Genomic DNA, 24,862 nt, shown 5'->3' with positions numbered 1-24,862 from the left:
TTTAGTCCCTAAACTGCTATTTATTTATATCTATCTATCTATTTATTTATTTATTTATACAGGAGAACTCACAGGCCCTGACCCCTCACAACAAAGATTTCAAGGGTGAGAACAAAGGTTAGTTTAATGAGATGAAAGTGAAGACAGTTTATTGGCCAGAAGGTTAGAGTAGAGACAGTTCATGGGATGGGAGACCATTTAGGATGTTAGACAGGGTAGAGCAGGTAAAGTGTATTGGGTTATAAAGCTGAAACAATGTCAGTTCACTTGGCATAAGCCTACACTGAGGACAGTTTACTGGGTGGGTGGTTGCAGTAAAGGCAGTGCACTGAGTACACGGAGTGAGAACAGTGTATTGGTTGTATGGGTAGATTAAGTTTAATTTGGGAAGAGAAATAAAAGTCTATCAGGCATAGAGTTAAAGCCTCCTGTTCTGGATGGTACAATAAATATGAAGAGAATATTAAGTTTGTCTGCTTAGGAAATATAAGTTCAGTACATGGTTCATTACATCACACACTGTGCCTCTACTTAGCATCCAGAGGCAGAAAGGTTTGATCTTTGAGAGAGGCTTGCTATCAATGAGTAGAACATTTACCAGATTACGCGATTAGAGAGCATGACTTGAACAAATGTAACTTCATTTATGCAATTATACATAATGTGCTTTCCGATTCAGATCGGTAACGTTATGCAAGAGATCATCCGGCAATTGGACGAAAAGTGTATTCTATCCCACTTTACATGTCTCAATTTCATGTAAGCAATAAAATGTCTGCTATTAAAAAAAAACAACACAACTCTTTTTTTCCAAGAATCTTGTTTATCAAGCCATTCATTGAATGTAAGAGAGTGTTTTACTAAGATATTAAAGTCATTTTGAAGCTAATGCTGTGCACTTACTTTGAAAGGAGCTTTTCGAGAAGACATACTCATTCCCTGACAGTCTTCTCAGACCATCCTAAGGGAAAGAAAGACGGTAGGAGAGAAAGAGCGTAATAAGAACTTCACATATTCATTTCATGCCAATGCAATCATTACTTTATCACATCATAAAGAGGTCTTGCATAGTTATTTTACCCACAATTCAACAGCTTACATGTCTGTTTGTCGTCTCTCTGCGGAAGAGATAAAACACTCCAGAAACCAGAGCCAAACTCTAATAACCACAAACAGCCCATAATTTAAACCAAGACCTGCATTAGACAGACCAGGCTTCAACTAATGGGACTTTAGATATACAAACATCTATTTACAGGGGTTACAATCACCACTCTGGCTAAAGGGTCTCATTCCTGGTAGATCACAACAAGCTCATAAGCTTTTGACCTTGTTCCAAAACCCTCTGAACATCTTCCAGAAAAAAATACGGCTGTCTAAAACCCCCAAGAAGTCAAACCAGTGTTCCCACACATAAAAGCGATGGTCATTCCCAATGTGATAAGGTTATAAATAAATGTCATTTAAGTTAAAAAAAAAATACACATGTTAAAAAGCTAAATGTGAATGAAGTAGGTTCCCAGACAAGATCCTACTGTCTGATGTAAACCTGCTTGGAGAAGCTGAATGTAATTTGAGATGTGATCCTTGGCTGGGGATCAGCTTTGATTGCAAACACGCAGCACAGACCAGCAGCTCTACACATTTGGCACCCATTGATGTCCAGACGTAGGTTTGGCTTTGGTTCAAAGCTTTCTCTCTCTCTCTCTCTCTCTCTCTCTCCCTCTCTCTTTTCTCTTCTCTCTCTCTTTTCTCTTCTCTCTCTCTCTCTCTCTCTTTTCTCTTCTCTCTCTCTCTCTCTTTTCTCTTCTCTCTCTCTCTCTGGGCCTTTTGTCTACGGCTTATTGCTATTCATATGCAATAAAAGACTGGTAATAATAATGCTGAGAACCAAAGTGAATAACTAGACACTACCCCTCTATTCCGACCAATCACAGATGTGATGCTGACAGACAGACAGGCAGGCACTGACACATACACACTTCATCGATTCTCAGTCATTAGAGTCAAGTCTGCTCTTCAAGTTTAGGAATTTTTCTGGTTCTTGTTTTAACAAACTGTTATATGAGTATGACTACGGCTCTGACTACCACACACTTTTTAGGGATTTACTTTATTCTGTCCCAAAAGAGAAATTTGTCTTGTATCACAGAGTCCTGCTGAAATCACACAATCACTAAGTCAAAACAGATGATAATTACACATATGATTTATTCCACACAAGGGGTGAGTCAGAGTAGTCGGTAACTAGATTGATTGTTCTGGAAAATCAAAGCTGAGGCTTGAAACAATTAATAATTTACCTGACCACACTTGATGATACAATTTGACTACCTCAATGCTGTGATTTATAGTTGAAGCTCGTATAATATGTATTCAGAAGATATTCAACTAAAATATCTTTTGCTTACCAGCATCTGTAAAAATCACAAAACAGGATACAACATGAAGCTTTCAGAAAGTAGTCAGCCATTGGATCCATATATGGTTTTGTGCTTGCCTCCATCAGCCCCTAATAAATAACTATTTGTTCACACCAGCCACCAGCCTATCTCCACTTTAACCCTCTGACTCACACTCATGAGCCCCCCGACGAGGTCGTTGGTGTGTGGGTCGTCCTCTTTGGAGGCCAGCTGTGGGGAGTATAGTTCGGTAGTACGGAGGATCTCCAGCACACGGTCCAGAGCTTCAGCCACGGTGACTGGACTGCTCTCCTGAGCAGCGTTAATGATGTTTATAACCTGTGCATGAGTGTACACACACACACACACACGCACGCACGCATACACACACACACGCACGCACGCAAAGGGACAATACAGACTTACTATAGCTTAGAGTCCTTTGAGACAGAAACAGGAATCAGTTTACACTACTCATTTAATGCAACTAAAAACGTTGAGCTAAGGATAGAGAGCTATGCTAACAACTTTGAACTGAGGGTAGAGGCCTGTGGTAAGAACTTTGAACTGAGGATAGAGAGCTGTGCTAAGAACTTTGAACTGAGGGTAGAGGCCTGTGGTAAGAACTTTGAACTGAGGGTAGAGGCCTGTGGTAAGAACTTTGAACTGAGGGTAGAGGCCTGTGGTAAGAACTTTGAACTGAGGGTAGAGAACTGTGCTAAGAACTTTGAACTGAGGATAGAGAGCTGTGCTAAGAACTTTGAACTGAGGGTAGAGAGCTGTGCTAAGAACTTTGAACTGAGGGTAGAGGCCTGTGGTAAGAACTTTGAACTGAGGGTAGAGGCCTGTGGTAAGAACTTTGAACTGAGGGTAGAGGCCTGTGGTAAGAACTTTGAACTGAGGGTAGAGGCCTGTGGTAAGAACTTTGAACTGAGGGTAGAGGCCTGTGGTAAGAACTTTGCGTGACTGAGCCCAGTGCACAGCCCAAACTAGATATAATGGAAAAGAACATTCCTGTAAGAATGATCATCATTGTATGATAATCCCTCATTAAATTAGAGTCCAACTGAATGCAATCATGTCTCTCATCTCACTTGTTTATACAAATACCCAGAAACAAAAAATTCCTTCAAAGGTCAAGCAAGGCTCTGGGTATGAGTTTGATTCTCACACAAATGATCTGTGGGCTTCATTCTAATTGAAAAATTTTGACTTGAACTGAACCATGTGAAGGAGAGTAAAAATGGTACAGATTGACAAGAAACAACAGCAAGTTTTGTCATTTACATTTTACTGGTGTCTACAAAGAGCTGGAAGTTATTTAAATGGTATAACCAGTAGGTGATTTGCTATTTTTTAACAGGGGGGCGGCCCAATGGTCACTGACACTACTCTATAGAGTATATAGGGGGATGGCAGGTTAACAGGAGGGATGCATTTTGGTCATTTTGTTAACAAGGGGGATTGCATCCCCCCTCATCCCCCTACAAATCGCCTACTGGATATAACATAACTACAAATCATATTACACATGATGCCATCACTAGCTTCAAAGTATCTTACAGTGAGAGATACTTTGAGATGACAAAGTATCTCTCACTGAATACAGTGAGATGAACTAAGAAAGTAATAGTGTTTTGTAATGTCTTCATCAGACATAAATCATTTGCAGTGGTAATACAGGTCCACTGGTACAGATTCACTATATCTATGGGTGAGATAAAGTTAGATATTTGAAATGAAAAGTGTTAAGTCCAATTTAAAGATGTAATTAAAAGTTGCACATCTTTACGTGCAGTTTGAGTATCTACGTCAGAGAAGTCTGTTACTACTCTATAACTATTACTAATCTATAACTATTACATACCTTATGGCAATAGGATTGTTCACTGTAGGGACAAACTGTGTTGACTGGACCTAATTTGCCAAAAACCAGTCTATTCATGTCATACAGGAGTAATTTCCAGACAAATCATCCATGCGTTACAGACTACAGACTGTAATATCTGGAGAGTGTGTGCGTGTGTGTGTGTGTGTGTAGTGCAGCATAAGCCTACCTTTGTTATGGGAGCCTCTATTGTCATGGAGTGGATTCTGGCCATGGAAGAGTACCTGCGGTTCTGTAGACTGGCTGCTAAGGAGACGGATACACAGAGGAGTGCTCCAGTCAAGAACTATAATGTTTCAGCTCAGAACTATTAGAGAAATGTCCCAAATCAGAATCATTACACAAACATTTAAATCAGGAACTACTAATGATTCCAGTTTAAAACTAGTAAAGAAACTGTTCCTGTTTCCTGTTCAAAATGTTTTGAGAATTTTTCCCATTAAGATTTGGCAAAGACATGTTCTCACTGAGGAATGTCAGTGAAGCGGGTCAGTTCAGATAGCTGAGGTCTGGACTCTGGAGAGATTGTCAGTGTCCCAGTGTTGAGACACTTAACATTGTCTTCACATGACAGGTGTTTTTAAAGTTTTAGGTGAAAAATTTATTAAAATAACACTTCTGAACCACTCAAGAACCATACATTCTCATTTTCTCTCTCAAAATCTCTCTATTCATACCTCCTCTTCACATCAATTTTCCTATTGGTTGGAAAACTCTTCATCATTTAAATGTTTTACACACTGCACAATGCACAATTAATCTCCAAAACAATTCATCATTAATTGCAAATGTTCATAACCCGGTTTTTATTATAAATATCACAGATGTAAAAAAACAAACAAACCTGTTTTTATATACATATAAGTCAAAATCAAACACAGGCAAATGCAAGGTGTTTGATATGCGGATAGATGTGAACTATTAGACTGAGAGAGAAAGAGACAGACAGACAGACAGAGAAAGAGAGTGAGGGAGAGAGGCAGGGCAGAGAGTGAGAGCGAGAAAAGAGTGTCTAAAAATAGCAGCAACTGCGTCAGACTGCACTGGGGCAGCGGGAGTGCTGATGTCATCAGTGACCGACGCGTCACACTGAGGTCTCTTCAGCTCAAGCACATCCCATCATGCAATCTAACTCAATGACTCATTCAACCCCCCCCCCCCCCCCCTCCATAATTCCCTCGTCTCCTCCCCATCACTCAAGCTACATTTTCATCACATTTACTCTCTTTTCTTTATTTATGTCACCTGTCCACTCTCTATATATTACATTCTGTGAGAACATGATTTATTATATCTGCTTATCTTTCTTCTCTCCTTCCTCTTTCTACAGCTATATTCACATGACCTTATCCTTCAATCCCTCTGTCTCTACCTGTGACCAGCACACTGTCTGCCCTGCATCTATCTCTGTCTCTCTCTCTCTCTCACATGCATATGTGTACAATCACACGTTCTCATTTTCTCCCTCAAAATCTCTCTACTTACATCTCCTCTTTTTACCAGTCTTCCTCTTACCCTTAGGCTGCATTTCATGATCATAAAATAAACAAACACACACACACACACACGGATATACAATAAACATACACGCGCGCGCACTCAAAAGCACACACACACACACACACACACACACACACACTCACCGTCACTGCTGCGTGAGCTGATTGACCTGACGTCCACTGACTCTTTCCTTCTGTCTTTGTGACGCAAAGAATGGCATTCTGAGGAAGAGTGTGTGTGTGTGTGTGTGTGTGTGAGAGAGAGAGAGAGAGAGAGAGAGAAAGAATGATATATTTATATATATATATAGGGAGAGAAAGAGAGAGAGAGAGAGAGAGAGAGAGAAAGAAAAATGGGTATTAATATCTCTCAGCTCCTGCAGGAGAAGGTTTACATTCTGACCTAAACAAAGTGCCATTAGTAGAGAAAAGCAGCTGTCACCAAACTCAGTTTCAAATGAACTGCATACAGAAAACCATAACCTAATAATTCATGTTGAAGTAGTTCATTTTTTTCTCTATGAGACAGATGGAACATTTATTAGTAGAAAGTGTCTTTCAAGGAAAGGTTCGCTCAGTTTTCATCTTTCCACCATCATGTTTGTTCTTTAAGTAGCCAAATCTTGTAGCAGAATTTATTCAAATGCAACCCTGCACAGTTAAGCAGGTCAACCAATAACATTCTCTCATTGTACTCCCACACACAGCCACATGCACACACACAAACACATACACAGACATGTGCATACCACCCCACACAGCACAAGCACACACTGTTACCCTGGTTAGTGTAAAAGTGACTTACTTAGTGAGCAGTGTCTCTATAAATGCTGCTTTACAGGACTGTATATCCAGTGTATTCAACAAATACAAATAACTCAAGCAATGTTAAGTTTTAAATTCAATTTGAGTTTCAGTTGGATTGTGTAAACAGATTTCAGGTAGTAAAGCAGCAAGCTACAGTTTCAAATATTCCCTCTGCACCATATTTTGTCCACAATGCTACTGCAAGCAATGCATTGTTTTACAACCTGCTTATGGTTATGTTACTGGGAGAGAATGGGCAGAATCTAAAGCAAAGGTGAAGCAATGATGATGTGGACTGTGGACTGTAACAAATAATAAAGATTATGAAGACCACCTGTCTGAGAGTGCTCTCCACAACACCGCTCCTCTCGACTGATCTTATGGACCTGTAAAAAACACATGCACACACACATGCACACACACACACACGCACGCGCACGCACGCATGCACGCGCACACACACACACACACACACACACACACACACACACAAAATCAATATGAAGGGAAAAAAAATACAGATACAAATTCATTTGAATACAACCCAGAAATAGACAGCATGGAAGCATGTCATGCTGTGTTGTGAAAATTAGACTAAGGATGTGCCATGCAATCACAAATTTTACACTTGTGAAAATACATAAATTGCGTTGACCATTCTAGCATGATCAGAGTGTGTAGTCTCAGTTGTTCAGACACTACTCAAATATTCAAATGGCATTTTGCCATGGTCACGCTCTAGTTCAATACATTTTTCAATGAGTAAATTGTTCTGGTATTTAAGCACAAATAATTCTCAAAATGCATGTAGAACCGGCCTTTTGAAATGCATGTAGAACTGGACTATGAGAGCATATCCGCAAAATTCGTGACTTGTACAAGTAACAGAGGGAAACCAACAAAACACTGCACAATATACACAGGTGATACTGTGACCATATATTTAACTGACTAGCTATCAGTATTTCAACCAGCAGTAATTAGTGACTTTCCACTTATCTACCCACAAATTATTAAGTGCCTTGAAATCTGTTCACCAATCAAATCATTTTTAAATCTATTTAGCCCTCCCCTGCACTCCACTCCTCTTTTTATGTCTATTTGAATGAGAAAACACTTGCACGAAGAGATTACTGAAAAAGTCTCTCCAAATAGGGCACTGGGTTATATTTGGGATTCAACATTTCAATCCAACTGTGCCAACCTACAGTTGGGAGTCCAAGGGAACTGTGTTCATTTGTACAGGTATATCAACAAAGGGTCACTTTCCCTGATATTGCTACATGGTTGTAAGGGTTGTCCCATGAATAGTACTTTCTTCTGAGCTCATTACATAACTTGACAACGCCACACAGCTCACAGCTGGACAAGACACCATGTGTTGTGAAGGATACATCTGTAAGTATCACTCACTATGTCTTATGTTTGGGGTGGGGTGGGGGAGGGGGGGGGTCTAGAGGATCATATGTGATTGTGTCCTTAAAATAAGAGAAAAAGGGAATTCTCAAAAAAGAGAGAAAATCTCTTGCGGTGCAATAGTAATGTCATCTCATGTCTTGACCCATTAATTCAAATGCTACACAGTCTCTCCTGAATACCCCTCAAACTTGTCCGTCAGGCACTAGTCCACAGTAAGGCAAGATGCGGCTGGATATTTGCCTGACACACAGGGCAGAGTATTCCAACCCAACACACACTTCCATATTCCATAAAGCCAGCGCCACAGACTCATGAGGGACACAGATGACATGATAACCACAGTGGACTGTGGGAATGCATTCCTGGGGGGGTGGGTTCCATTGAGAGAGCAGAGATGAGGAGAGAGGAGAAAGGCACAGAGGAAGAGAGACAGGAGGAGGAGTGAGAGATTCAGCCAATCCCAGAGGAGATATATGACCTTTAATCCAGCTAGTGAGCCTTCACATGGGGCATGTGGGATTACAGCTGTTCTCTCTATCTCTGTCTGCATCCCTCTGGCTGTATTAGTCTCTCTCTTTTTTCTCTCTCTTTGACCCTCTTTCATTTTGACGCACATCAAGAATCTGATCTTTCACAAAATTCAAACTCTATTTGTCTAACATCCAATCAAAAGCTGAACAGCACCATAACACCCAGTCAAAAATGTGGAAAACATTCTGTTTGACATCACACAACAAGAAGCTGCAATTCATCAATATGGCAACATTTCCTTTAAAGGACCATGTTGAAACAAGAAGACTCGTTCAGAAACAATACAACTGACTAAATCTCTGTACTTCAGAGAGACACAAGAGTAAACCATATGACCTCAACCAGGTCAAAGGCAGTCTTCTTCCAATCTGTGTACTGGAGACCGTGATCAGTAAATAGGATTGCAAAACAGTAAACATGAGTGATGGGACACAGCCGTGCATAGCATGCTCTTTCTGAGTTGAATTAAGTTCTGTATATAACCACTGACAGGACAAAGTATCCATGTTTACCCTCTTCAGCTTGGAAACATTATGAATTATTGTTAAACTGAGAGAACTGTGACCAAGCTTGTTTAATATTAAAAGAGTGCTTTTAACATCTGATTAGTTTTAGTCACAGTCAAAAATATCAGAAGTTGAGTTTAGAACACCACAAAACATTGCTTTGAACCACCCAATCAGATAAACAATCTATATTAAGCGGACTTGCCTGTTTAGCTTTTAAAGACGTGTCCACTAGAAAACAGTACATATCGACAGCTATCTTAGTGTTGCCAAAATGGAGATTTGTTAACTGTCTTTATTTAAATTTTATTGGGAAACAGAAAGATTAACTTTGGGACACAGGGAATGCTGCTACATTTTGTGAGGAGATTCCAAAGTTTATCTAACTCACTAAAAGTGCACTTAGGATGAAAGGAACTACTGTATGTGCTAAGACTAGGCCTATATCCCTCCATTATTCACACAAGAATAAACTCATTTTAAACCACTCATTTACACACAGGATGAATTCAGGAATGTGCTAACGCTAAATTTGTAACTTACAAAGGATGAAAGCTGTTACATGCTAATTCTGAACCAGCGACTTGCACACACCGGATGAAAGCTGCTATGCGCTAACGCTTAATGCTAAAGCTAACAGCATCTTTGTGCTGATATAAATAGTCCTGACGCCTGGCTGCCTGCCCTCTACTGTCTTAGCAGGGTCTTCTGCTGCTGCATAGCTTAGATAGCATTTCTCTCGTCCTGTCACCCTGTACACATCTTTAGAAGACTGGCGAATGACGAATTCAGTTACACTGCTCAGCATGACAAAGACTTTGAGGTCTGTGTAACACAGACTGAACTGCATGGATCTGAATTGAACTAAACAGAACAAAATGAAAACAAAACAAATGAAGCAAACTGAAAGCATGACACCAAGCTGGCAGTAAACAAAATTATACTAACAAAATGAAAGTCAAAGCCAGCACACAACATACTGACTGGAGGGCCTAACACATGTGTCAGGTCAAAGCTACTGATACCATTAAGTACACCAAAATTGCTGACAGCTCTCTCCAAACCAAGTGTTTCGTTTGAAAAGCTTATCACAGTCTGGTATATGTTATTAGCTGAGATACATGCTAAAAAATTTAAACATTTTAGCACCGTGCTAAGCTGGTCAGACACTCACCTGTCTGTTGTTGTCACTGTAAGGCCTCTTTATGGACACAAAATGGCGAATTTTTCTGTGAGATGGAATATTTTAAAGCATTAATCAGGGATTCACACATCCTTCCGTATGTCCTAACATAATTGTGCTTATCAATGTTTACATGTTTTCAGTTACGCCGGATTCACATGAATTTACATATTTGAACAAAACACACCTGTTTACATATTTCAAACAAAAAACAAACCAATATACAAAGGGTATAAGGTTTAAGATTTTGTTTGTGTAAATGAGCCTTACCAGACAGTATAACAGTGTCAAAGCGACAAACAGAACCGCAGATGGTCTTACCCTCCCTGGCCAATGACTGGCATGATTTTCACATGTTGCTGAATGCTGTCGCCAGATTTCCTCCTCGCATAGTAGATCCCCTGCCATTCCTGCAGAGAACACAGTTCCATACAAATGTATCAACATTTGTGTCAATGTATCAACACCTACATACAACCAAACATACCATTCATTGGCGAACAATCTGACACGGTCATTAACAATCAGGCTGCTCTGCTTGGCTCACCTTTCCTTTTTTGATGCAGGTATTGATGGTGTCCAGCAGGTCAGCTCTGTTCTTCTCACTCTTGGGCAATTCTGTCAGCTCTTTGCCAATAAGTTCACCCTTGTGGTAGCCCATCATTCTCTCAAACGCAGGGTTCACATACTACAACACATACACACACAGGCGTACGCATTAAAGACCATTTGTGCCTACTGTGACCAGATCCAAACAGGACAGGACACATTAGCCGAGCCACGACAGATGACTAAAATAAAACTGTCCAGTGTACCTGAATAACATGATCTTCACTGGTTATCTCCACAGCATCTTGACAATGTTCCAGTGCAGTGAAGACAGCGTTACATGCCCTGAAACACACATGACCGTCAATAAGCCCGAGATCCAGTAATAAAAGAGAGAATTCATATTCGCAAGTGTTGAGGTGGGATGAGGTCACAGTCGGGGTCAGGGGTTAGAGACACTCACCGCAGTTTAAACTGGGAGCGAATCTCACCATGCTCTATCTGAATCAGCTCATTATAGCAGGCTGACACACTGTTATTCTCCAGATACCTCTGAGAGAGAGAGAGAGAGAGAGAGAGAGAGAGAGAGAGAGAGAGAGAGAGATGAGGGGCAGGGTTGGGGGTAAGGGAAAATTAAGTCATCAGAAATCAGTGGGTTTGGCTCTGCGTACCATTACAGCACTAGATTCTGAGGAGGAATAAGATCGGTTCTTGTCTATCTTTGGCAGCCACTCTACAGGATTACACTTTGAACTCTCAATTCTATCACATAGAGCACCATACACACACAAACACTCATACAGATACTAACTCATACATTACTATGGTGTTGACAATTGTTCTCTCTTCATTTTTATGAGATTCTTCACCATGTGAAGATACAGACATGTTTTACTAGGCTCTCCTCCACTTTCACAAATTGAAACCAAGATCAAGCCTACATGCCAGAGAATAAATCTTTAATAAAGCAAATCTTTAATAAAGCAAAAGTTTTGTAGCCTAGACTGGTACATGTGCTTAAAATGGACTCTCATCAAATCTGAGGATCAGTAATGACCTTCTGCATATACTCTGTTGTTCTAATAATGTACTAATAGTCTTTCCTCACATGTCAGGCAACCTTTTCTTAACTGCCCTCTGTCTCGTATCGGAAAAGCTTAGACAGCATTTTATTCTCTCGTTCTGCCTAGGCTGGGTCATGGGAAAGAACAGCAAAACATAGCAAAATAACAGAACAGCCTAGACACAACATAGCCGAGCCAATTAAAGTGCCCCATAGCAGTGACAACAAGAACACTGTAAGGAACAGCTCAAGTCAGCCAGGGAGAGCAAAGCAGTTACTACCAACAGCAAAGAGCATATCAACACACATCAGAGTTACAAAATGCATATTTCTATCTGCACTTCAGGAGAATTCCAATTTGTATTTGAGGTCTATAATTGCAGATTATGGATGGACATTGAAAGCCCTTGAACACAGTTGAACAGGACAACACAACACAAGAAAGGACAGCACAACATAATGAGGAACAGCAGCGCACAGCAGCACAGAGAAATAGAGGACAAAACAGGAAAGGGAAAGCACAGCAAAGAAAAGAGTCATAAGCAGCAAAGGGTCACAACACAGCAAAGTAAAGAACGAGAAGAATCAAAAGAAACACAGCACAGTGGCAAACAGTACCTACCCTAGAGAATCCAGCACAGAGAAGAGGAAGGACAGAAGGCTCCTCTTGATCTGAGGTGCTGATGAGAAATAAAAACCAAAGCGGAGGATATGTCTTAATTAAAACATGACATCATTTTCACAAATTTCACATCATCTGAGTGAATTTCAAAGAAGAAAGATGGATGGAGGAATGGATGGATGGATGGATGGATTGAGGAATGGATAGATGGATGGATGGATAGACGAGGTAGGAACAGGAATGGATGGACGATTTAGAGCAGTGGAAAAGAGAGAGAAGGATAGATGGAGCAGAATAGAGAGACTTACTGTTGTGGTACAACAGCCAAAATGACTGTGTGTTCTGAGGGCTTTGTGGCTCGAATCAACCTAAAGAAAGAGAGAGGGATGAGTTGGGAGGGAGGGGAAAAAAAGAAAAACAGTCAGTTATCGCTTAAATAAACTACGAAACAAAATGTTCCCATACAATCAAATTAAGTGTTGACACAAAAGTGTACTCGTGCATTTATCAAATCACACAGCTGATGAAACTACTTTTGGCAGTTGGGAGTTTTAAGTCCTTATTTCACATTTTGAATAACTGTAGTGAGCACAAGTAAAGCAGCTCTGAAAATCAAGCCCTATTTAAACATGTGGATAGTGGGAGAGTGATGTAATAACCACATCAGAGGAGGGAAAAAAATTCTCTCTGCCCCACACTCACAGACACATATACACACGTGCTTATTCAAAGTTCAGTTGTTCCCAGCCAATCCCTCTCCTCAGTCTCTGCCAAGTGTGTGTGTGTGTGTGCATGTGTGTTTGTGTGTGTGTGTGTGTGTGTAAAGCAGCAAACAGAGTTGAAACTCTACACTAACTTTAAGGTCCTATATATGGGATTAATGTGCAATCATGTAATGTTTTTGATGGTCAACAAAAGCCAATCAGCACATATAAACCCGATATATTTTGCGGTGTCAAAGTCAAAACACAGCCCTACTAAGTATGTTACTGTAACATTCACTCAAGAATAAGTCCACACAAATCTTTGTGTTAATTGTTTTATTTGGTTATGCTACGAATGTTTCATTCTTACCGGCAAACAGCCTCGGCCTCAAAGTAACGTGAGTGTCTTCCATCGATCACCACAATCTCGTGATGTTTGTCCAGGAAACACTCAACAGCTGACTCAGGCGTACGTGCAATGTTACACCTGAAGCCAGCGCGGTCACACGCCCACCAGAACGCATCACTCTGGGAATCCTCTTTCGCAAACACCAACAGCACCTGACAAAGCAAGAGAACAAACACAGATTGTGTACTTCATGGCTTTTGTACTTCATGGTATACGTAATGGACAAAACTTCTCTTAAAACAAAGTGAGTTTAAACTCGGATGTTTTAAAGTGATGCTTGACAGAATGATTTCAAAGACTTTTAGGTTAGAGACCAGGGCAGCTCTATTGTGTGTTTCAACGCGTTCCCACCCACACACACACAATAATTCCTCCTATGCATGCAATTGTGTGACACAGTTGAACGTAAATCAAGGCTGCACTTCTATTCCGAAACATTACATGTCAGCATCATTAAAACATAACGTTTTCCAGACACTCTCTCTTTCCATATGGCACAATATACCCACACTAAATCAGGCAGAGTTTACAGTAAGACTCATGATTGGGCAGAGGCCAGGCTGTACATCAGCCAATCAGAGCTGTACGTTAGGCCGTGCCTTTGGGTTGGGGGAAAAAAAGAATAAATAAGAGAATAGGGAGAGACGGAGAAAAAGCGAGAGAGAGAGAGAGAGAGAGGGAGAGAGAGAGAGAGAGAGAGAGAGAGAGACAGGTGAAATAGAGAATGGTTGAGAAAGTGAAGCTTTTTAGGAATGCTTGAGTCAGAGAGAGAGAGAGAGAGTAGATGCAGTTGAACTTGCTCATAACGTGTTATGGGAGCTCTGTAGAAATTAGTGCTAGTCTGAAGCAGCAGCAGCTGCAGCCACTGCTAAACCAAAAGGCCCAGTATATTTTCCCTCTAACACTCACAGAGCAAAGCTTTGGAGAATTTCTGCAGACAGTAGGAGCGTGGGAAGCAGAGGAAATGCAGGATACTTGTTAATCTTTTTCAGAAGTTTGTTTCCAGAATAGTACAGGGGTGGGACACTTCTGAAACCGCTGACCAATAGCGAGAGGCTCTGAGGTTTGTTGGGGATAGTTTGTCATGATAGACTAGTTTTCCACCATGATTGGAATGGTCCCATCCATCCCCCACCCCCCAAAAATTGGCAAACATTTTACCTAAATTGGCTACATTGACAAAATTTTACCAAAAACTAATAAAACTTCCCAGCACATGTCACAAATTCATATTACCATGAGTTGGACATCAATGATAACTGACATCATGACTTCAGTATTTGACAGGCAGTTTACAGTCACAAAAGGTGTTGTAAAACAGGCTTGTATAACAATGATAATATGGAAGCCATCAAGAGTGTTAATGCATGTCTTAAATTAACACATTTGTTCAGTTTACACTGTGAGGTAAAGCTCTCCTGAAGTGGTCAGATGCATGTTTAGATCTGAGCTAACTGGAGCTGAAAAAACAAACAAACAAAAAAAACCAAGTGAAAATAAATTCATAGAATCAGATATTAATTACCCATTCTGACCTAACACATGGGCAGACAAGAACCTCCCAGGTCCAGTGGTCCAGTAATTAAAGTCACAGTTAGTGGTAGACCTTATCTGACAGTTGGCCTTAAATCCCGTCTCATAGTCCGTATTAGCCTTGGTGTCACAGTTGATATTGGTCTGAAATTTAAATCTTGTCTCATAGTCCGTATTAGCCTTGGAGTCACAGCTGATATTGATCTGAAATTTGCTCAGAGCTGAGTCAAAGCACAGATTAACTTAACATGGATGACAGGGGCTTAGTGATGCAGGAAACAGCCCAGGGTTGTGGGTTCAAAAATCCTGAGCATGAAGCATCCCTGCCTTCAGAGAGAAATTTATCCCAATGACTGTGCCTGAGGTTTGACCACTAAGAGAAACCAAATGCACGTGGCTCACTGTAAGCACATGAGCTAGAGGAGTAAATGTATATGTAACTGACTTTGATTGATTTACTAACTTGAAGCACTAACCGAGAGCTTTAACAGATATTAGACTTAAGCCTTATGAGGAACATCTGCTGTCTCTCAGTGGTTAGAAAAGGAGACAGCTCATCTCCTTCTTCTTTACACAGAGAGTGAGAGAGAGAGAGAGAGAGAGAGTGAGAGAGAGAGAGAGAGAGAGAGAAAGAGAGAGTGAGAGAGAGAGAGAGACAGAGAGAGAGAGAGTGAGAGGACAGGAAATGATGGAGGGAATATAAAGGTCTAAAAGTGTTTGGCCTGTTCCCAGAGTTAACAGATGGACACTGTCCCTCAGCACTATGGGTTGTGTGTGTGTGTGTGTGTGTGTGTGTATGAGTGTGTGTGCACGCATAATAGAGAAAAACGCTTTCCAAATATAACTCTTTGAAATGTGTATAAAATAAACAACCTCTACCAAAACCAGATTACATGCAGTCAGATAGAGTATAACCCTGTGTGTGTGTGGAGTGGCTGTGTGTGAGTGACTCTGTGTGTACTGTGTATATGTGTGGTCACTGTTCATCCATCTTATCAAACGTTCCTCAGGATCTCTTATGAAGCTTTGTTAGAAAAAAAAATCCACCATCTCTCTCCTTATGACACACACCACACTGCTTGTCTGCCACAGGCATAAAGGGAGGAGAGGAAAGACAGAGAGAGAGAGAGAGAGAGAGAGACATGGCATTGGTGGGTGTGTGTGAAAGGTCAACACTCTTTCATCCTTTACAGGGTTGTGTAACCATGGAGCTAGAGTGTGAAATTCTACATGGACCCTGTCGCACAGGTCCAGGTTCCCAAATCCACCTCACCAAAGAGGCCCACCATGCAGTACTACACAGGCACCTAGAGGGGGCATCCAGAACCCACCCCAACCTGAGAGGAGCTGGCAAAGATAATAACCAAAACCTCAGGGTCAACATTAGAAAAATGCAAGCTCGACGTTGATCTAACATTGAAACAACATTGCCATAATGCAAAGATTCAGCGTTGACTAGAAAAACAAAATAAACACTGAAACACCATACACAAAAAAAAGCTCACAACACAAGGCCCTATGTATATCTCCCTATCTATTATGCATTTATTGTATTTTAAGGTATTTCAGACAGATTTCCAGAACGTCTCATTGTATCTGGAACTAAAGCTCAATAATAAAACAAACAAACAAACAAACAAGCAATAAAAACCCCAAAAATCCTCAAATCCTGGCCCTTTTCAGTCACACACGCATGCATACATGCAGGCGCATACGCGTGCGCGCACACACACACACACACACACACAAAGATTTTTAAGAGTAAGTCATTTTCAAATCCCAATTCATCATTAACCAAACAGGGAGACAAACACAAACAAAACCATACACAAGCACCTCAGCCACATCCATAGCTACTGACACAGTTCATTCTTAGCTCACACATGTCCATACCAGCTAACACACTCCAGTACCAGCAAACTAACATTCTGCCACACCAGTTGAAATCCAGTTAACCAGCTAGCGTACACCAACACTATTTCAGTTCCACTGTGACCTCCAAACTACACCCTCAACCTTGACCCTTCATGTGAGAACAAAACAGAACCACACTCTAAAGGAAACCGCCCTGTGATCACAGAGATGTGAGCTTGATTTCTGAACATGTTGGCATTAATAGGGTCCACTCTTTTCCTTGACACTTTTATTCTAAGTGTGTGTGCGTGTGTGTGTGTGTGTATTGATAAGCTCTTTATCCAGGGTAGTGTCTCCTGTGTAGAGAGATTTATCCCCCGTTTGTCTCTGCCAAGTCTGACTCAGCAAGTCTGAAAGGTTAACCTGACCTGTTCGCACTTACACACACACACACACACACACACACACACACACACACACACACACACAGATATACGAATATGCACAGTGACACTGACACACATACAGGTCATATGCACCCACACACAGGCGCACAGACACTTATAGACAGACCAATATGCATATACACACACACACACCTCTCTCTTCCGCTTTCTCTCATACATCCTCCAAAGTTGGATAATTCCCAAAAATAGAGAAGCTGGTGTCAGTGAGTTGAGTGACTGTTTAAATGTATTAATCCAGACATGAAATGTCTGTGTGTGAGAGAGTGTGAGTATATGTATGCATGCTTGTTCTTTCATGTGTGCGTGTGTCTCTGAGTGTGTACAGGAATAGCCGTTAATATAGGAGAGAGAAGACAGAGGTGTCAAACCTAAACACACACATGCTCTCACACACAAATACACACACTGCCATAGTAACCATCACAATCATCAACAAACTCAAGCTCCTGCTGCAATGAGTCTTAGTTACAAAGGGTCAATTCACTTAAGGTCACACACACACACACACACACACACACACACACACACACACACACACACACACACGCACACACAATTCCTGTCCTTTGTTAATCATGTAAGCTAGTTTAAGCTAGGGTGAGATCTTGGCACTGCATAATGCACTACCCATACCATGATAAAGAAATGGAACAGAATTCCATTCAGGTCTGTTTAGAGTACAAAACAGTGTTTAAGTCATACAGTACAACTTTACATCCTTCTCTCTACATTTATATACATCTCTCACACACACACACACACACACACACATAGCTTTCACCCCCTGCCCCCTCATCTCATTCTGTCTTTCACATACCCTGAGCTCTCTCCCCTGTATCTGTTTTACACATCTCTGTTTTCCTCCACGCAGAATCTCTGTGTTTGATCAGAACAACTTCACTTGGGAGGAATGTTGCATCGTGGGTACTGAGGAGAAAAGGATCCTAGACGGTCTTACAGCACTCTTCATTTTTGAGTAAAATGAGTGTGTTTCCTCATGTCTTTATGAGGAGTGTTTTCTTTCCTTGCAGTTCAGTTTGTCCCTCTGTCTGTCATCCTAAATATTTGAAAGTGGATGTAATGTTACCACAAACCACAGAGTGGCAGTCTCTTAAGAAAAGCCTTTTAGTACATAACAGAACATCCTCTCTCTCTCTCTCTCTCTCTCTCTCTCTCCCTCCCTCCCTCTCTGGGCTTGTTGAGTAAGAACTAGGCCATCACATCCTCAGCATCTTGCTGTATTCCTCTGTAAATGGCATGATTTTCTCCCTCATAATATGGCTGGATTTTTAGAGACACTTCTCGTATTCCCTCTACCTGTGCATGACACCACCACAGAGAAGAATGACTTTTCATCCTTGGCTTCACATTGGACTAGAAGAGCAAAGAAACCCCAGAGAGAGCGAGAAAATCAGGAAAGACAGACAGACAGACAGACATATAGATAGATAGATAGATAGATAGATAGATAGATAGATAGATAGATAGATAGATAGATAGATAGATAGATAGATAGACAGACAGACATAACTCCCTTCATGTTCACACTGGAGCTGTGCCACATTGCGTGGATAAGCTGGATGATGAGGGCAGGGAAGGAGTAATCACTCTTATGATAATATTCAGAGCTCCAGGTACCAGACCGCAGGCCAACCTCAGACTTTCCAGGTTTAAATTATAAATGTAACATCAAATCTGTAAAAGCAACATACTACAATATCATAAGGCTTATTCAGGGTAAAGCTTATTTCCATGTTATGAAATGTCGCAAATGTGTTTCTAGCCCTGCACTGACACAAAGATGTATTGGTTGGAACAGAAATGTAACCAGCGGTAGAGGCCTGATCCAAATGATGAGCAGAATTTTTTTTACCCTCAATATTCTGACTATTTTCATTTTAACATGTAACGCACTGCTGAGCCTTTGGGTAAGTGAACCAGGTGTGCTAAAATTGGCAATGGACTAAAATGCATCAGAACTGGACAGGACTTCAAAAACAGACACTACCTTTGAAAAACAAATCAGGATTCACTGAAAGAAGTTCATGGAGAAATGCTAAAATATGACATTTTAGTCAACTTTGAGATCTCCCAATACAACTGGACATTAAGATCTCTCAAGATTCACTTCACAGTTATCAAAAAAAAGAAAGAAAGAAAGAAAGAAAGAAAGAAAAACATTTTTCATGCCTATACAACTGGGGATTTGAGAGTCAGGCTTTGACTTTTTCCCCTCATCTCTTCCTGATTTGAAAATGCCCAATTACCCATGATGTCTTGTAAGTCTTCCTTTCATAAGGTATTCACCTCAATCAAGGTGACTGAGGCTATCATTCAGTACCTCCATTTGAAGACAGCCATTCCATTTTCTCACACAATGAGCTGACCAGCATTCTTCAGCAATACAATGCAAAGGAGACTGCAATTTGAACAGAAATACCCACAACCACATACGGGCTTGACCCACAGTGAGGTCGTACGGCGAGTGCGGACAAGAGTGACCCTGGCCGCCACATCTGCTCAAAGGAACAAGGCCATGTGCTTACCCCTGGACTTCCAATCACAATTGGCAAACAGGGTACAAACCGCGAATTCGAGATGTTGGAAATGTTTTTCTCACTGTCAGATACTGTCTTACATGATTGTACAAAAGGCTACAAAGTTGTCCTTTCTCTGGCCACGAATCTCTGACAGGCATAGTAAACAACCCATTACCTATCCTCTTTGAGGAACACACTCTGCTGAGACAGTAAGACATAACTGTGCACACTGGCATATGTAATCTGGGCTTTTCCTTGTGCTCTCTCTGCCCTGTTATACAAGCATACTCCAAGTTAATTATAATAATGCCGGCTAATCTCACATCACTACAAAGAGTTCGTTCTGAGATTAAGCCCAGTCCAAGAGACGGCCACCCATAATCCAGGGTCCTCAGTCAGGTAGCGTCAGAAGATAATGGGTGGCTGTCCAATTTGCCTGATTAAAATACTAAGGAACGAAAGAAGCTGAGAAGAATGTTTTGTTCCTAAAGAATACTTTAAGCATTATATTTTAATAGCAGTTTTAACTACAGTTTTACTTTAACTGGAAACTAACTAAAAAAAAAATTGTAATGACAAATTTCAACTTTTGAATGATCTTGACAATGACAAAAGAAAAGCCCCTGAAATATTTGGGATGGATTTTTATGATAAACACACAAACAAACCCTGTATTCCTTTCCCACACACGTCAAACATGGCTCACTACTTTTCAGAGCAATAAAATGGAATTCAAGCCAAACGTCAAACAAATTGCTATTTTTATTTAGTCAAAAAGGCTTAACTGAAACCACTACTGTTGGGATAATCACCAGTGTAAAACAACAAACTCAAAGGTACGTTCCTTTGTGACTAAACTCTTCCTAAAGTGATATTGTGCTAAAGAGAAAATGACAGTCACCAACTTTTTTGAGCAATATCAAAATGGCCACCATTTCATTTCAACCATAGAGCTTCCACTACACTTTGACCGAATTAGTCTAGACCTCAGGAGCAACAGTGGTGCTCTAACTTAACCACTAGTACAAACTGACATGTCATTTCATAATTGAAAAAGAATTCAACAACACAGCTTGGACTTTTCAGTCTCTGAGGTGATATTTTAATCATTTTAAGCTACTTAATCAAATGTCTAGCAGCAGACATCAGACGTCTCTGGATAAGAAAAAGAAAAAAAACTTAGATGGCCTTTTCACAAGCACTACTGTATCACACTTCTGGAAGAAAGGATGATACGAAAGAACTAAAGAAAAAAAGAAAGAAAAGACAAGAAGGGATTTTCTGGTTACCTGAATAGGCTCTAGGGTTAGTCGCATTGGCCCAACGCATTCCTCTGTAGCAGACACCTGAAGAGAAGAATACAGAGGTTAGAGGAGCAGAGAGAAAGAAAGAAAGAAAGAAAGAAAGAAAGAAAGAAAGAAGGAAAGAGGAGAGTGTGAGTGAGAGAGAGAAATGGAGCCAGCATTTTTATTTACCCGCTCTGATCTTTGGAGGAGCATCTCCACACATTTGTCCTGTTTGTGTGTGTCGTGTGTTTGTGCAAGTTCGCAGAGTTATGAATGTTACCAAAGTCCCATCCTCGCCTTCAAGTCCTTATAAGTATTTCCCATGACAGACAGCACAGCGCAGAAGAGGAGAAACCATCAAAGTTCCTACAGTGACAGGTCTGTGTGTTGTCTTAGTGTTGCCAAAGCATTGTGAGGTAACCGGTGATGTTATCCTTCAGTGAAGTAATAAGATGGTCTTGAAGGTTGTATTAATATTATTCTGATGTGGAAAATTTGTCACAGGTAAACAAGCAGCCTTGTATTGTTGCAAACACAGGTTGTCCCAGTGTTATTCTGATGTTGTGGAAATGTTATAAGTAGGAAAGATGATCTGCCAGTTGCCCTGATGTGGTAGCAGTGTTTCTGCTGTGTTCTGTACAGAAGGCAGTGAGCTGAAAGCCTCCTTACCTGCCTGCGTCACTAAGACTACACTTAATCTCCTCAGCAAGGGATCCAAAAGACTCACTGCACACACACACACACACACACACACACACACACACACACACACACACACACAAAACCATTTCCTTATATACACAGAGGCACAGAAAGCCAATGCATACCAGACGTAAAGGTCACCGTCCTTAACAAATACACTTTAAAACGCAACAATACAATATCATAATCATCATAATCATGAGATAAAGGTAGCATACGTATATATTAGTCATGTGTGTTATACGTGTCATAATTGTTTATTAGTTACGTGTGATATAGGTCACAGAGCATTACTATGCTAAAACACACCCAGATCAAAATGATAGTATATGCTAACTGAGCTTTTGTCTTTCTGCCCCGAGGACAGAGAGTGCCTGAGTAAACAGGAGCTCAGTGTCGATCTCATAAGCGACTGTTTGGTACAGGTCATCAGCATTCTAAACTATCCACGTTAATTCATCCAAACAGCAGGACAGCAATGTAAGAATGGTGCTTCCACTCTTGAGATTTCTGAGTGCCAGTACAGCGGAGGATAAAATAACAAAAGAGAAACCCGAACCTGGCACATGTCTGTAGGTAAGTAGCCATCTCTGTCAGTGACAATTTCAGGAGCACACCGAATTTAAAGAGACTTCTGAGAAGACAAGATGCAACTTTCAGTAAGTCAGTCATTATAGAGTAGGCACAATACCAGAAACTTCAGCCCTCTCTCTCAACTGTGTCGTCTGTTGTCTGGAGTATCCCAGGGACTACAGTTCTTGCCGTAAAGAAGTCAAACAGATCATGAAAAAGCAAGATTTATCACTGATTATAACACACCAGGACATTTCAAGACAGAGCAGCTTCACATTTTTACCACAACTCTAAATGACTTTTTCACCCAAAAAAAAAAGGAGAAAGGAGAAAGAGAGACTAGATGTAGACTCTTCCCATTTTATCATTCAACAGAAATACACCAACTACCAGGTGCTATTTTGTGTTTTCATACACCACTCTATAAAAACCCCTCTCCCTGTCCTCCCTCATGTTCCTCTCTCTCTCTGGAAAATGAAGAACAGGGTATGAGGTCCTATGGGCTACAGCTGAATTTCTCGTGTGTGATGCCCATCATAGATAGAGACAATAGGCCGTCTGTTAGTGTTGCCTTTGAAGTCACAGCGCATACACTCAGAGTAAGGACAACAAGACGACTGCTCCCGCACCATGTGCCCCCCTCTCTCTCTCTCTCTCTCTCTCTCTCTCTCTCTCTCTCTCTGTCTTTCTCTCTGTTAGCTTTGTAACTCTCAAAGGGTAACATTTAGGTTTGAGCTTGTATTATGCTGGTTTCAGACTTAATGACTCCCTTTGATACAAGGAAAGCTTTCACACAGTACTCAGATCCTAACACACACAGACATACACACATGCACGCACATACACACACACACAAAAACACGCGCGCACGCACACATATGCGCACGCATGCACTCACACACACACACACACACACACACACACAACCACATAATATCAACTGTATATTTTAAGAGATGGTTGATTTAGTGGATCAGTCTCACAATATTTTATCAAAACAAAACAGAAATCCACAGCTCTGTCCTGCAGTGAGTGTTTTTCCTTAAGGGCGGGATTTTCTGTGTTTTTCATTCATTTAAATTTGGAATCTGTTTTGCTTTTGTTTAAAGACAGAAACTCAGTTTTTCCCTTGTTTTGAAATCAGAGTTCTTCCTCTCTGTCTGGTGCTGAGCCAGTTTCCTCTGGTTTTTCAGCGCTTTACATGCAGACCTTCTACGATTTCTACTTGTTTGAAGCGTCTCTGTTTCTTTTCATCTCTTTGTATTTTCAGTTCGAGATAGTCAGTTTCACTTTAAGACAATTTCTCTATTTTTCACTTGTTCAGCGCTGGAATTGGACAATTTTCACTCGTCTAGCATCCGAGTTTGGCTGTTACTCTTCTCTTCTAAGGCCCACTGTTGGTCTTTTTTGCTCTTGGGTAGAACATGGACGCTGTGTGTGACTGCTTAGTCATGTGTTTTAACAGGGGAACAGAACAGGACAGGGAACAAAGCCCCATCATAGAGCTACGAAAACAAGGGCCTCACAGAACGCTGGGTCACGGTATACCAGAGGGAAGTAACCATATTACCTCTGTATTGGATGAATATTTAGTTATCGTTTGTTACACAAGACGACACAAAGATACTGTATACACATCGAGTTACTCATGCGCACAAATGATTTCACCCCACTGTCGGAGAATGAAGTTGATTTATTGTCGTAAAGCAAACACGCAAAAAGCTACATAACATATGTGTGTTGCGTAATGTCACACCATTAACAATACTTACTGCTGTTCCTTACTTGTGTGTTTGTGTATTGCACTCAAATCAATGGCAATTCAATCAAAAGCACTGTGCAGATTTCTGACACAGATAACACGCCACAGCAATGCACCACCACACTGAATGGGGATCACAAAGAAAACATAGACTATAAACAGGTAAATAAACAGGTAAAAATATGCATACAATTTTGATCTTCCACTGTGAACAAATTATGTGTCCATACGATAGACTGTATCAAGTTTACGCTGTCAAGTTTAGTTTTGAAACAAGCATGCTAGACAATGGCATAGACTCACTGGAGTTGACATCACACAGTCCAGATAAATACAACATGTTTTTCTGGTGAATATCTGTCTTGAAATATCTTTTTTTCTATTACTAAAACATTTAGTATTAAGAAAATTGCACAGAATAAAAGTTTCACTTTTTACAGATCAGATTTATGTGTTAGAAAGATTAATGTGTTAGAAAACACCATGGACATTCTTCCTATTCCAGTCACTATTACAAAAATGCACGTCTCTTCTCAAAGGAGTCAAAAGTACAACCAGTCAAG

At 40.7% G+C, this 24,862-nt stretch overlaps 1 protein-coding gene across 1 annotated transcript in view; it reads right to left on the bottom strand.

Annotated features, from left to right (window-relative positions):
* Positions 1 to 24,862, bottom strand: part of pde8b (phosphodiesterase 8B) — a 43,111-nt gene that overhangs the window by 5,622 nt on the left and 12,627 nt on the right. The window contains exons 2-15 of the mRNA XM_030768768.1: positions 21,266 to 21,322; positions 13,544 to 13,734; positions 12,778 to 12,837; positions 12,470 to 12,527; positions 11,248 to 11,336; positions 11,051 to 11,129; positions 10,783 to 10,923; positions 10,557 to 10,645; positions 10,227 to 10,281; positions 6,931 to 6,982; positions 5,934 to 6,011; positions 4,460 to 4,536; positions 2,577 to 2,741; positions 904 to 961 (exon numbers count right to left, since the gene is read on the bottom strand). Coding sequence (XP_030624628.1) covers positions 904 to 961; positions 2,577 to 2,741; positions 4,460 to 4,536; positions 5,934 to 6,011; positions 6,931 to 6,982; positions 10,227 to 10,281; positions 10,557 to 10,645; positions 10,783 to 10,923; positions 11,051 to 11,129; positions 11,248 to 11,336; positions 12,470 to 12,527; positions 12,778 to 12,837; positions 13,544 to 13,734; positions 21,266 to 21,322 — 1,249 coding nt within the window. The remainder of the gene's footprint in view (positions 1 to 903; positions 962 to 2,576; positions 2,742 to 4,459; positions 4,537 to 5,933; positions 6,012 to 6,930; positions 6,983 to 10,226; positions 10,282 to 10,556; positions 10,646 to 10,782; positions 10,924 to 11,050; positions 11,130 to 11,247; positions 11,337 to 12,469; positions 12,528 to 12,777; positions 12,838 to 13,543; positions 13,735 to 21,265; positions 21,323 to 24,862) is intronic.

This window comes from Chanos chanos, chromosome 3 (genome assembly GCF_902362185.1).
Source record: "Chanos chanos chromosome 3, fChaCha1.1, whole genome shotgun sequence".
In the NCBI taxonomy this organism is placed as follows: Eukaryota; Metazoa; Chordata; class Actinopteri; order Gonorynchiformes; family Chanidae; genus Chanos; species Chanos chanos.
This window is presented reverse-complemented; position numbering and strand designations above follow the sequence as displayed.